Source organism: Pteronotus mesoamericanus, unplaced genomic scaffold, assembly GCF_021234165.1.
Source record: "Pteronotus mesoamericanus isolate MK-2021 breed Mesoamerican mustached bat unplaced genomic scaffold, CSHL_Meso_final contig_27, whole genome shotgun sequence".
NCBI classification, from domain to species: Eukaryota; Metazoa; Chordata; class Mammalia; order Chiroptera; family Mormoopidae; genus Pteronotus; species Pteronotus mesoamericanus.
In genome coordinates, this window is record NW_026555115.1 from 7,387,200 (window position 1) to 7,401,929 (window position 14,730).

General features: G+C 41.9%; 1 protein-coding gene across 1 annotated transcript in view; it reads right to left on the bottom strand.

Moving 5' to 3' along the window:
• The window catches only part of SCTR (secretin receptor), a 71,328-nt gene that overhangs the window by 3,949 nt on the left and 52,649 nt on the right, over window positions 1-14,730 (bottom strand). Inside the window, 4 exon segments of the mRNA XM_054574920.1 lie at window positions 2,085-2,211; window positions 3,574-3,665; window positions 6,105-6,174; window positions 7,390-7,450. Of these exon segments, the coding sequence (XP_054430895.1) occupies window positions 2,085-2,211; window positions 3,574-3,665; window positions 6,105-6,174; window positions 7,390-7,450 (350 nt within the window).

Below are 14,730 nucleotides of genomic sequence, written 5' to 3' on the forward strand. Positions count from 1 at the left end.
TAAAAATATATGACAGAGGTAATGGTACTGTGGTTCCGTGTGGGTTCTTTAAGCCTGTCTTTTGGAAATACACACTAAAATATTTGTATTTGAAATAAAACAATGTCTTGTTGGGTTTAAAATGATGAGGGTGGGGCGGGGGAGGTGGTTGGTGATGGAGATGAAACAGGAGAGGTCGCTAGTAATGGCTGTGCAGGGGTGCACTATTCTCTTCCCTTTTGTATATGGAAGAAATTGTCCATAATACAAATTTTAAAAATAAATGTTATATATAATATAAATGCATACTATATATAAAATGATATGTTTGTATATGAACAAAGGTTCTTTTTTTTAAAAAAAAAAACTCTTAAAGATCTTTTATCCTTGTAAACATTTCTATGGGAAATTTAGGAAAGTGCTCTTGGTTTACCCTCGACAAGCCATTTCCCCAGAGGAAAATCAAATGGTCTTTGGTTGGGTAGGCCAGGGCCCCAGCTCCAAAGGGCGGGGAGTCCCCATCCACACAGGGAGGCAGACCTTGGTCTCCATGCTCTGAGAGAGGGCACTGCCCTATCTGTCAGCTGCATCAAGGCCTTCTGTCTGTATGGTCCTGGAGTCCCCCATCTGCTAAATGGACCACTGTGAGCCCAGTCTCCCCATACATTACAAGAGTAGTGGACATGAAAGCTTCCTGGCCCAGAGAAAAAAAATCATGGATTCCACAGGAGACTGGGATCTCTGGCAGCCTGGGATGCTGCCAGGAGCTCTGGGCAGAAGAGAGGCTCAGAGGAAGGCGGAGAGGACAGCCCTGGGGTGTGGCCTGAAAGCATGGGTCAGGTTCCTCCCTGGAACCTGAGAGTGACAAAAAGACAACCCTGGCCAGGCCCACCCCAAACTCGGGGAATGAGGGAGGCCCAGTCCAGCCTGGTAGGTAGGACTCTGCAGGAGGATCAACCTTGTTGAGGATAGGCTGGCTTCTTTAGGAAAACCCATTGGGAAAAATGTCTCAGGCCCCAATGCCTATAACCACTAGGCCTTCCCCAGGCTTCATAGCTTGTTTTCCCATGGATACTGTAAATCTTAAAACAAATTGTGTTTCTGTCTTTGCTTTGGCTATTGGAAAGCTCCAAACCAAATTTATGACCCACCTCTCCCACCTTTATAGGACTACATCGAATTTGCTTCTATGCATGAAGTCTTTTGGCTTTATTTTCTTTTTCCACTGATCCCTCATCTACTTATTTTCTGTCCTCTGTATATTTTTTCTTGAAAGCTACATCACATTATTTTTGGAAAGAAATAGCTATGAGTAAATAAACAAATAACCTTATGAAGTTTGGGAGTCCCAGAAGTCCAAACATGTTTACTGTCTTTTTTTTTTTTAAACCTCACAACTTCTGGTTGAATTAGTAGGTAGGTGATTTCCCCCTTCACTTTTTTTTCCTTTTAAGTTGTTTTTTTATTTTTACTAAGTTGTGTATGCACGTGGTTTCAAAGAGTCAAATGATTCTTGTCACAAAAAAACAGCAGGCTCTGAACACCCCCGCCCCCATTTCCTGTTCTTCAGAGGCAACTGTTTGGAATTCTCTTACTGATTCTAAATAATATGCTGATGTTGCTACTTCTGAATTTTTCAGTTTGAGTAATTTCTATGGACTTCCCAGTACAAATATGAGCCTATTGTTTTTTCAAACACCCTCTCAAAATGCTCATCTTCCTGCTCCACTTTTTGATGGCTCAGCCATAGCCCTCAGGACTTACATTAATGTGACTGTGTAGATGCCATTGAGAGTCACACTACCCTGCGATTAGGGTTGCTTTTCCCTTTTGTTTTCCCTGGAATCAGTCTCTCTCTCCTCAGTTTTATCTTCCACCCCCATCTGACTGGTGGGAAACTTGGGTTCCCCTCAGGGTCACAGCACAGTGAGGCCCTGCCCCTCTGCTTCTCTTGGGTCTCTGCCAAATGAGGCATCCGCCTCCCCAAACCGCACTGCTGAACTCTTCCAGGAAGATCTGGCTTGCTGTCGCTATGGCCTACAGCTTTCTCCAAGGACACAGGGAACTTCTCTTTTCACCTTATAGTCACAGTCCCTGAAACTTACCTGGAATGAGCCAAGAGCCAGTTCAAAAAACAGCTGGATCTCCATAACATCATCTGATGAAAAGGCAAAGATGATATAGTGGGCGCCAAAGAGAGGGATCAGCAGGAGGGTGGACTTGGCCAGACGCCTGAGGACACAGAGACACGCTGCAGTCTTCTGTCTCTTACCCTACCCGTGAGCACACAGCTTTGTACACCCATCTTTCCTGCTTGCCGGAGGCTTGGCAGCAGTGACCCCAAACATTTTTGTTTTTATTTTTTATTTCAGAAAATTTTCAATTCTCATGTACCCATCACTGAGATACAACCCTTACAACCCATGACCAGTTTCAAAACTTTCTGATCAGTCACCCCTACCAGAAAAAAAAATCTGAACATGGACTCACTCAAATAACTATTTATTCATAAATAATGTGCACATATGACTGATACTCTAGGTATTATTAGTGAGGCCAGCATTCTTATTTGTTTGATAATAAGGAGAAGTTCTTTCATTTTCTTCTCAGGTTAGATTTACCAAAATTAGCAAATAAAAATATAGGATGCCCAGTTTAATCTGAATTTCAGATAAGCAATGGATTGGGGGGGGGGGTGTAACTACTAAAAAAACCTATTAATTGTTTATCCAAAATTCAGATTGAACTGGGCAGCCTGATTTTATCTGGAAATTTTATCCTGTATACCCAGCTCCACCCTACGTCAGAGCCCACTGCCCTAAAGACATCCTAAGGAATCTACTGCTAGATTCTTCTTAAAACCCTGAACATCACAGAGAAAGCTTCTGTGAGACACTGGTTCACATTTAATTTCTGTTATGGGTTGAATTGTCCCCACTCAAATTCACAAGTTGAAGCTCTAATCAGCAGGACGTGAGAATGTGACTGTGTTCTCAGATGGGACCTATAAAGAGGTGATTAAGTTGAGGTCATTAATATATGGCTTTAGTCCGGCTGGTGTCCTTCTACAGAGGAGACACCAGGGATGAGAGCACAGAGAAGGGCCCTGTGAGGACACAGCCTGAAGGCAGCAGTCTACACGCCAAGGAGAGAGGCCTTAGCTGAAACCAAACCTTCATCTTGGGCTTCCAGCCTCCAGAACTGTGATGAAATTAATATCGCTTGTTCAAGCCACCTGGTCCGGTATTGTGTTATGGGAGCCTGAACAAATGAACACAGCATCTCTCTGGAACATCTTAAAGGTTTTAAAGTATTTTTGGATCACACATCTTAAAAATCTGATGATCTCTGCCTCCTGAGATCCTGCTGAGATTTCCTTTCTTCTTACCCCCAGAGCAGTGTCTCAGGTTTCACAATGGACTCACACCACTGCCCCCATTTATACTATTATTTTGAATATAAACCCTTTGAAACTAGGTCAGGTTTTCCCCTTCTCCTCCATCTCTAGCAGTGCCTAACACCAGCTGGGTAAACAGTTGTTGCTCCGTAAATGTGTGCTCACTGAACATGCATAAGTCTCTGCCCTCCACTTACTTAAAATGGTTTACTTCATTTCCTCTTGTTTCTTGAGTTCTAAGTTTTCTCATCAGGATTCTTAGAATGTTTATAAAAAGGATGAAATTAATCTGAAAAACACAAGGCAGAGGGCCTTACAGGTGATTTTCACTCTCACCACCTCCCTAGGCCCTGCCTGGGGACCTGAAGGCAGAGAAGGCACTGCAGGCCACACCCAGGATACCCCCCAGGATGATACATCATTGCTTCCCCACCTCACCCCCACCCCCTCCACCTACTTGTCTTGGTGAAACGAACTGCCTGGAGGCCATAGAGGCACAGCACTCCTCCTAGCCCTGGGCTTCAGGAGCAATAAGGCTGACTCTGCCTCCAGCCGTGTGACTACTCACACTTGGAGTGCATTGGAATCCTCTGGGGATCTTGTTAAAATGCAGGTCTGGTGGGCCTGAGGTTCTGCATTTCTAACCAACTCCCAGGAATGCTAAAGCTGGTTTTTGGACTATACTTTGAGGAGAACCTGTACAGAGAGGTTCTCAAAGTTTATAGTGCAGATTGCTGGGTGCCCTCCCAGCATCTGGGGTGGAGCTCAAGAATTTGCAGTTTTATAAGCTCCCAGGTGATGCTGAAGCTACTGGTCTAGGGATCACACAAAACTGCTCCCATGGCAGCTCAACCGTGAGCTCCAGGAAGCCATCCTTGATTACTTCTCTTTCCTAATTCATTGTAGTTAAGGATAGTGTTTCTGCCTAAGAACACTTGAAATATTTGAGAGGGGCCAAATACATGCATTTGTGAAACCTGTATGTTTGTCCACTTATTTGCCAATTCAATCATAACTTCTTAAAGGACAGGAAGGGAGTCTCTTCACTTCTTTTTGTGTCCCCTCCCACAAACCTAGTGGCAGAATGTTATGAAGTTGCCCACGTGGTGGCACCTCTCCTCCCCTCCCCTCTCACCCACCAGCTAGAGCCCCATTTACAGAGCAGGATTGAGTGGAATCACCCAGCCAGGCACCCTCTTCGTTCATACATATAAACTGGGGCCTGGGGACACTTGGCAAAAGACACAGGATTAGTGGCCTAGCCCAGCTCTTCTTCTTCGGGAACACTGCTTCTCAGATTGTTAGGCATCTGGCTCCGAGCTGGCTGTGCATGGGGTAAACTAATACAGGATATTTTATTTTACTTTATTTTTTATCTTAGTGAGCACTTGTAGGCAAAAGAAAAAAGAATCTTAAGATCCTGAGAATGAGATGTAAAATAATGGTATTCTAGGCCATGTGACAAGCTGGTATGGAGATATTTTGCATCAGGAGTACCCACCCAACATCCCTCAATCACCATAGACCACAGTCCCATGAAATAATCCTGGACACTGGGGCTGGTCATCCCTCAGCTGGGGTTTTACTCAGCTGAGTTGTCAGAGTCCCAGAATTACAGAAAGGAAACTGGCTTAACTAAATGAGGAGATAGCCTCCTATGGGAATATTACACAACCATGGCACATTGGTAGGTTGAATAATTTCAAAGGACGTGGGAGAGCTCATATCTATTGCTAAGTGAAAAAATGAACAAACTAGGATATAAACCATATTAAGCATTTAGAAAAAAAAGCGTGTGTGCTCAAGAAGAAAAAGATAGGAAGGAAAATCACATGCACAAGCAATGTGTATCCTGGTAATAAATGATGATTTATGGGTGATTTTATTTCCTTTTTAAAAATATATTTTCTGTCTTCCAATCTTTTTACATGAATTTTATTATTTTTGAAGAAGAAGAATGTCATGAGATGGCCACTTCCTCCCAGATGGCCCCAGGAGGTCACCAAGTCAGCCAGTGGGAGAGGAGAAGGCTGCTGCTCTGTCCTTTGCCCTCTCCCCACTCTAGTAAGGCCATGGAAGGCACTTTCTGTCAGCTGGTCCTGCGGGCTTGGAGTCCCTCTGAGCCCTGTGTGCAGCTCAGGGGCTGATTCAGTCCTTGAGGCAACCCCACTGTGTCCCTCGTGTGTCTTTCTTCCTCTGTCCCCATAGTCTTATCCATATCCATAAGCTCAGCAGGAAAACCTGGGAACTTAAAGTTAAGATGAGTGCCCAGGCCAAAGACCACAGCCTACCTCTGCTTTCCTTAGCCACAACTCACCCCTTCCCTCCATGATCCCAGCTCATGATTCTTTCCAGTTTAACAAGAGGATGTTTGTTCAATAACCAAGACCCAAAGATCTAAACCAGTGAAGGAACTGAGGCCAATACAGAGCTAGCCAGTTTAGGGCAAAGAGCTCTGCTCACCACATTTTAGAACCTAGTCATAGATAAAAGTGAATGACATAAGCTCTTGCGCCTCCTACCTGTTACTGACCCCACTCTCATCCACTATTCTCTAGGGGTGGAACTTCCAGCCCCTCATGCTGCTGGTCAACCTTTGGAAGCTCTGAGGTTTATTCCTACCACACATGGAGGGAGAGGTGCTAGCCCTGTCTCCTCTGTCCCTACAGGACAGTCACTGTCTGGTCTCTTTCACTGGAGCCCAGTTCAGGGAAGGATGGCCACTTACCAGGATGGAGAGGATCACAGGCCCTCGAATGACCCACCAGACAGATGCATTGGTGTTGATGTCCCAGCACCTATGGAGGGACAGCAGGGCATCATTAGGAGTGGGGAGCTGGGCTGACCAGAGAAGACTCATTCCCTGAGATGCCCTTCGAATGAAGGACCCATGCTGTCATCCTGAGCCCTGGGCTGTGTGCTCAGTGCACTCGGAATCAACCCTCTCCTGATGCCCAGGAACACAGCTGGGGTTGAGGGAGCAGTGCCCTGTCTCCATGCACCCCTGGTGAGCGTCTGGGGAACAGACATGTATGGAACCTGAAAGCCAGAGATTTCGGATCTCAGCACTAACAAAGTGGCAAACTCAACAATAGCCAGACAAGTGACATCAGTGAGTGAAGAGGCTGGGTGATTGACATGTGACCTCAGGACCCCAGGGAAATCAGACATGGAGGATACTTGGCAAATTGGAGAGTATGTATCTGGTCTAAGGCAGTCATGACTCTGTTCTAGCTCATTTTGCCACAAAAGAAAATGGGAGTTGTTCATAGAACTTTTAAGTTTTCTAGAGAAGCTGAAAATCCAGGTTTTTCAAACAGTGAATTTACCCAATTATAAAAATTATTTTAAAACAATTATTTAGGGTCAATTTTAACAGCAAGACACTTGTCAGCTTCATCAACCTGGTTCACTTCCTGGCCTGGTTGTATCATTATGACAAAGAGAACCAGCCTCCTGCTCTGTCATGCTGCCTCACTTCCTCCCTGGCTTCTTTCAAGGTTTCTTTCCAGGTGCCTAGACCCAAAAGGCCCCCAGGCTCACCTCCCTCCCCAACACCTCAAATCTTTAGAGAACAAGACTAGATGCCTTTGTCCCCAGCAGAAGTTGTTGAGGATGTGGCTGCCACTCTCCAGGCCTGGCTCTGCAGGACTCTCAGACACCCAGGTGCGGTAGGGAGGAGTGAAGGAGAAAAGTCAGGAGGAAGGAAAGGCCAGCTGGCCCTTTAGAGCTTCATCACTGAGCGGCACCTGCCTGGACTTTCGAAGCTCTTGTTTGGCACCTGACTTAACCACAGAGCTGCCAGGGCAGGCAGGCAGGGAGGGTGCAGGTGTAGCGAACTCACACCCTCAGAGAGCTGGGCATTCAGCAGCCTGGCACTCCAGAGAATCCTCCTATGGCCCCCAGTTTGAGAAACAGCCCTCTCCTAGATTGCTCCAAAGAAGTGTCCATCCTGTTTGAAGAATTGTACAATATAAAAAACACTCTTGTCATCTCTCCTTCAAACAACTTACCCAGCATCTTCCAGAAAGTGCCTGGTGATAGCCCACGAAGCAACAAAAATGGCAGGGGAACCTGAGGATTAAAAATAAAGGGAGAGGTAGAAGACAGAGGACTCAATTTTCCATGTCTGTATGAGGAACAGGACATTCAGGTACCCCAGCCCAGGTAGGGAGCAAGTGCCATGTAAACTGCCTTGTAAATAAATCATGCATTAATATGTAGCCTCATGCTTCATCCCAGGATGTCCTGGGAACCGAGGCAGGATGAGATGGATCCTGAAGGCCACAAGGGACTCAAGTTCTTCTAGAAGCCTGAGCCAGACTCTGGACCTCTGCAGAGAAGAGAGAGAAGGGGTGAAGTGATGTCTACACTGTGTTGTCCAGGACAGGGGTTGCTCACCACATGTGGCTATTGAGTACTTGATACGTGGCTGGTCCCAAAGGAGATGTGCTGGAAGTGCAAGACAGATACCAGATTTTGCCAATTTAGTACAAATAAAAGAATGCAAAATATGTTATTAACAATTTTTATATTAATTATATTTTAAAATGATAATATTTTGGTTCTATTGGGTTAAATAAAACATTAAAATTAATTTTACCTATTTCTTTTTACTGTGTTTACTGTGGCTACTAGAAAATTTAACATTTCATGTGTGGCTCAGATGCTATTTCTAATGGACATGCTCATCTATATGTTGAATGGTAGGAGCCCCACCCTTAGGCTGCTCAGTTTTCAGACCTCTGGCAGCCAGGTTTCTACCCTTGCTCCAGTTAGCCACCCTTTACCCCAGGCAGAAGATTAAAGAGTTCTTTTCTGGAGGAACCAAATAGCCCCAGACAAAGGGCCTATAGATAGCAGTGTAATTATTTAAAATGAGGTCATACGTTAAAGAATCCTAGACATATTGGGACCCTAATTCAATATGACTGGCATACTTATAAGAAGGCCACAAGAGACACAGAGAGAGAGAGGAGGCATAGAGGAAAGAAGGCCACGTAAAGATGGAGGCAGAAATTGGAGTAATGCAGCTACAAGCCAAGGAATACCAAGGATTGCCAGCAACCACCGGAAGCTAGGAGAGAGGGCTGGAACATATTGTCCCTCAGAGCCCTCAGAAGGAATCAACACAGCCAGAACCTTGGGTTTTGAATTTTTGGCCTCCAGAATTGTAAGAAAGTGAATTTCTATTGTTTTAAGCCACCAAGCGTGTGGTAATTTGTTACAACAGACCTAGGAAACTAATACAGCAGGAAGAAAGCAAACAAATGGGAACTAATAGATTTTGTGTTGCATTTGATAATTTGGAAAATAGCATTGGAGGGTTTTCCAGTTCTGTTGGAGAATTTGTGAGAATTAATACAACAATATAAAACAAATAAGCAAATTAAAAATAACTCCATGAAAAAAATACTAAAATATTGGAAAGTCATTGTACACCACTTGACTTAGTGATAAACAATATTTACATAGATAAAATGATGTACATAATGAATATGACTTAACCAAAAATTGTTAAAAATTCTAATGCTAGAATTTTTATGCCTCCCTGCCTGCCTACCCTGGCAGCTTTGTGGTTAAGTCAGGTAGGAGAGAGGTGGTGGTTGAAGAACTTTTATATCCTTTTCTTTCATCATCCAGAGTCAATAAATAATGCCTCAGGTGGGTAAATCAAGAAATAGTAGAATATTGTTTAGAAGCATGAGAGCACATTACAAGAGGAACAGTTATAAAGTTGAAGGGTGTTACCTCTGGGAAGCAGAAGTGGGGACAGGAGACTGCTTTATTTTATTATAAGCCCTGTACTCCTATTTAATTCCTTAAAGCAAGAACATGCATAACTTTGATAAAATAACAATTTCAAAAAATTTCCTGCCTCAATTTGAGGGGTTTTGGGCAAAAATATGGATTTTGAGGGCCACCTGTTCATCGTCTTCCACCTTTAATAGAGAGATGGTGGAAAAGTAAAAAACTGATAATGGCTTGAGTAAGGGTTCTCGATGTGGTCCCCGGCAATGCAGGGATCCCTTACATCCTTGTTAGAAATGCAAAGTCTCAGGCTCCACCTCTGGCCCACTGGCTCAGAGACTCTGGATTTGACACTGTGGGGGAGGATGAAATTTTCCTCTACCTTTCTTGGTTCTTCCAGCTGGTCTAATAATCAAATCAACAGGAGCCAGATTAACAAGAGAAAATACCAAATTTAATTACATACATACAGAAACCCTGGATACATGAAAGAGTCAGAGTCACCACATACATAAGAGGTTCAAAGACAGAAAGGGGAAATGAGGTACATATGGCAGTCAGAGACAAAGATGGATAAGGTGTCTTGGAGCTTCAGAGGGGAGGAAGGTCACTGAAAGATGATAAGAAGAGCAGATTTTCAATAATTAAAAGTTTGCCCTACCCTATATGTAGGTCATTAAAATTTATTTCTGATGATAATGTTTACTATGGGCAAGGCCCCAAACTGGTATTTAAAGAGAGCTAAAATTTCTTGTGAGCCCACAGGATCTTGATTGCCTTCAGCTCAAAATAATCTACATGCCAAAGTGGCACATCTTGGGGAGACCTGTTCTGAATTCCTTCAACATAACCTCACATAATTTTGATGCAGGTCGTGGAATGAGTTTCAGTTCATTGTTGAGTGGGAGCTTATTCATGTCAACAAAAGCCAGAGGTATCACCCTTCTTTGGGTATAGACTGACACCCCAGCCACCTTGTAAAAACTTTGGATAAGTGTAAAAAACTTAAAAATGTTCATTCCTTCCGAGTCAGTGATCTCACTTCTAGAATTCTATGTTAAGCATGGAAGAAGCTTTGCCCATAAAAGTATTCATCACTCTGTGATTTATAATAGTGAAATATTAGAGACAACTTAAATGTCCAAATAATAGGTATTTGGTTAAATACATCCACAAAGTAGCTGAAAACATTTATGGAAGACTTGCAGGAATATAGAGCATGCTTGTGAGATAATGGAAAGAAGCAAGATTCAAAATTCTACATACAGAATGACCATAACTATGTAGAGAAAATTGGTAGTAGGGAGCGCAGTCTAGAAGGAAACCCCATATGGATCCAAGATGGTGGCAGAGCAGGTTAAAGCTATTCTAACCTCCTCCCAGGACCAAATGGAATTACAACTAAATTATAGAAAAATCACACTGGATAACCAACTGAACACTAACTGGAGAGAAGCCTTATAACCAAGAACATATAGAAGAAACCACAACACTACAAGATTGGTAGGGAGTGAGGAGGAGGCATGAAAGGGCTGGCATGGCTCCCACAGGTGGAAGCTGAAGTTCCCGAGGGATATTTCAGTGGCCTGGCAGGTCCACCTGAAAAGTGTGGGATCTAAACCCCAAGCTGGGCTCCCCAGCCTGTAGCACCAAAACTGGAAAAGGAACCTAAATAACATTTGGCTGTGAAAAGCAGCAAGGTTTTTGTCCACCAGGGAGAAATAGCTAGAGACATAGAGAGTCTCTTAAAGGAACAACACGCAAAGTTTTATTTGCAACCACTTATCCTGGGCTCCAGCAGAGGGAGGGTAGAGTGGATTAGAGATGTGTGAGGAGAGTTTGGGTTGGTGGCTCTGGGGAGAAAGCTGAAGGGATAGCTGCTAGGATCCTTGTGCTGAGTTATCCCCATACTTCAGAAGCCATCCTTCTCAGGAAGAGCACGCCCCTCTAAGTGTCTTTAGCCCAAGGGGAAGCAATAGCCCCACTAGCAGGAATCTTTCTTGCCCCACCCTGTGGAGCTTAAGCTGGGCTTCAGAGGAGTACAGCTGGAGGCAATTTCAGTGTTTAATCTTAACACAAAGCCTGTAGGCAAAGACAGATCTCCAGAAGTTCTGAGGCTTTAGCTGACCATCCCTCAGGACTGGTGCTGGTAAAAGCCAGACTTGATGTACAGCCTGGTTCTTTCTGCACATACCTATGCCCAGCAGAGAGAGCCACAAGCTGTGGATAGCTGTTAGCTCCAAACAGGTTGCCCAGGACCAGTCACAGGCAGCATCTGGCATAAGTTTGTACCAGAGTCTTTGCAGATCTACCCAATACTTAGAAACAAACACAAAGAAGCACCCAAAAAGGGAAGACAAAGAAACAGGCCCAAAATGAAAGAACAAGAGAACTCTCCTGAAGAAGAACTAAATAAAACGGAGACAAGCAATTTATCAGATATAAAGTTTAGAGTAATGATTATAAGGATACTCAACAGCATGAAAAAAGACATGAAAACCATAAAAAGGACCTGCCAGAAATAAAGAAATAATACACTGGAAGGAATAAATAGTAGTTTAGATGAAGTAGAAGATTGAATAAGTGATTTGGAAGACAAGGTAAGGTAGGAAAAAAACCCCAAGCCGAACAGCAAAAAGAAAAAAGAATTTTTAAAAAATGACAAGAGTTTAAGAAACCTTTGGGACAACATGAAGCATAACAACATCCACATCATAGGAATATCAGATGGAGAAGAGGGTAAGAAAGTGATTGAGAATCTATTTGAAGAAATAATGACTGAAAACTCCACTAATCTGGTGAAGGAAAAAGACACACAAGTCCAGGAAGTGCAGAGAGTCCCAAACAAGATGAAGCCAAAGAAACCCACTCCAAGACACATCATAATTAAAATGTCAAAGCTTAACGACATGGAGAGAATCTTAAAAGCCACAAGAGAAAAGCAGAACTGTTAAATACAAGGAAGCACCAATTAGACTGTACTCTGATTTTTCAACAGAAATGTTTCAAGTCAGAAGGGAGTGACATTAAATATTCAAGGTGATGAAAAACAAGGACCTACAACCAGGGCTACTTTACCAAGCAAGGCTATCATTTAAAATTGAAGGAGAAATAAAGAGCTTTCCAGACAAGAAAAAGCTAAAGGCATTTGTTAACACCAAACCAGTACTGCAACAAATGTTAAAGAGCTTGCTTCAAGAAGAAGAAAGGAAAGGGAAAAAAAGAGGAAAAGAGTTTAAAATAAAATGGCAATAAATATATATCTATCAATAATTACTTTAAATGTATGTGGCTTAAATGTTCCAATTAAAAGACATATGGTAGCTGAATGGATAAGAAAACAAGACCCACAAATGTGCTGCCCCCAAGAAACCCACTTCAGATCAAAAGATACACACAGACTAAAAGTAAGGGGATGGAAAGAAATATCTCATGCAAATGGAAAGGGAAAAAAAAGCTTGAGTATCAACACTTATATCTGATAAAATAGACATTAAAACCAGGCTTTAGTATGAGACAAAGGACACTAACTACATAATGATAAAGGGGACAATCCAACAAGAGGATATAACCCTAGTAAACATTTATGCACCTAACATAAGAGCAACTGAATATGTAAAGCAAATCTTGATGGACATAAAGGGAAAGATTGACAGAAATACAGTTGTAGTTGGGGATTTTAACACCCCACTGACTTCAGTGGATAGATCTTCTAGGAAGAAAATCAACATGGAGACAGCAGCTTTAAACAACACACTAGAGCTAATGGATATAATTGATATCTACAGAGCATTTCTCCCCAAAGAAGCAGAATATACATACTTTTCAAGTGCACATGGAACATTTTTTAGGATAGACTACATGATAGGAGACAAAACAAAAATCTCAATAAATTTAAGATTGAAATCATATCAACCATCGTTTCTGAGCACACTGCTATGAAACTAGAAATCAATCTCAAGAAAACTGAAAAATACACAAAGATGTGGAAGCTAAATAACATGTTTTTAAACAATGAATGGGTCAAGAAAAAGACCAAGAAAGAAATAAAAAGATACATCGATCCTTGGCTGCTGTGGCTCAGTGGACTGAGTGCCAGCATGCAAACCAAAGAGTCACCAGCTAGATTCCCAGTCAGGGCACATTCCTGGGTTGTGGGCCAGGTCCCCGATAGGGGGGTACATGAGAGGCAACCATGCACTGATGTTCCTCTCTCTCTCTTCTCTCCTCTCTAAAAATAAATAAATAAAATCTTAAAAAAAAATACCTTGAAACAAATGAAAATGAGAACACAACAACCCAAAATCTGTGGGACAATTGAAAAGCAATCCTAAGAGGGAAATTCATAACTTTACAGGCCTATCTCAAGAAACAATAAAAAGCTCAAATAAACAGTCTAACTTTACACTTAAAAGAACAACAAACAAAGCCCAAAGTAAGTAGAAGGCAGGAAGTAATAAAGATCAGAGCAGAAATAAATGATACAGAGTCTAAAAAAAAAAAAATACAAAACATCAATAAACTAAGAGCTGACTCTTTGAAAAGATAAACAAGATTGACAAACTTTTAACCAGACTCATCAAGAAAAAAAGAGAGAGGACCCAAATAAACAAAAGCAGAAGTGAAAGAGGAGAAGTAACAACTGACACCAAAGAAATACAAAGGATTTAAAAAAATATATTATGAACAATTATATGCCAACAAATTGGACAACATGGATGAGATGTAAAAATTCCTAGAAACATAACAATATTCCAAAACTAAATCAGGAAGAATCAGAGAATCTCAATAGACAGAGTACATCCAGTGAAACTGAAGTAGTAATTTAAAAACTCCCAACAAACAAAAAGCCTGGATCAAATGGTTTCACAGGTAAATTTCACCAAACATTCTGGGATGAACTAATACCTCTTCTTCTCAAATTATTGGGTTGGCCAAAAAGTCCATTTAGTTTTTTCTGTAAAATAAGACAGATTTTTTATTTTCACAATAATTTTATTGATTTGGACATTTCCAGTATGTCGGCTATCTCCCTCTATTGGCTTCCAGTGGGTAGAGGCCAGGGGTGCTGCTAAACATCTTCCCATGCATAAGACAGCCCCACAGCAAAAAATTATTTGGCCAAAATGTCAATAGTACCATGAAACTTTGCAAACCACTTTTGTCATGTTTGATCAGTTATACCACCTTCTCCATACACGGCAAAATCTTTTTTTGTGTGTTTCAGTTGAGTTTTTACCTTTTTTTGAACTAATAAAGCATAATACACAGAAAATGTTGTATATCTTCTTCCATCTTTAATGTTAAAATGGCTGCACAAAAATTCATCAGTTTTGTTAAGTTTTTTAAGTGTATGTTGATATGACAACTATCAGAATAGAATCTAACAAAATTGTTTCAATTGAAGTTAAAGACAACTAAGTGTTAATAGAGCCATTTTACCAACCAAACTAACCAAACTTTTAGGCTAACCCAATATTTCAAAAAATCCAAGAGGAGGAAAAACTCCCAAGCTCATTTTATGAGTCCAACATTATCCTAATTCCAAAACCAGATAAAAACACTACAAAAAAAGGTAGAGTTATAGGCCAGTATCCCTGATG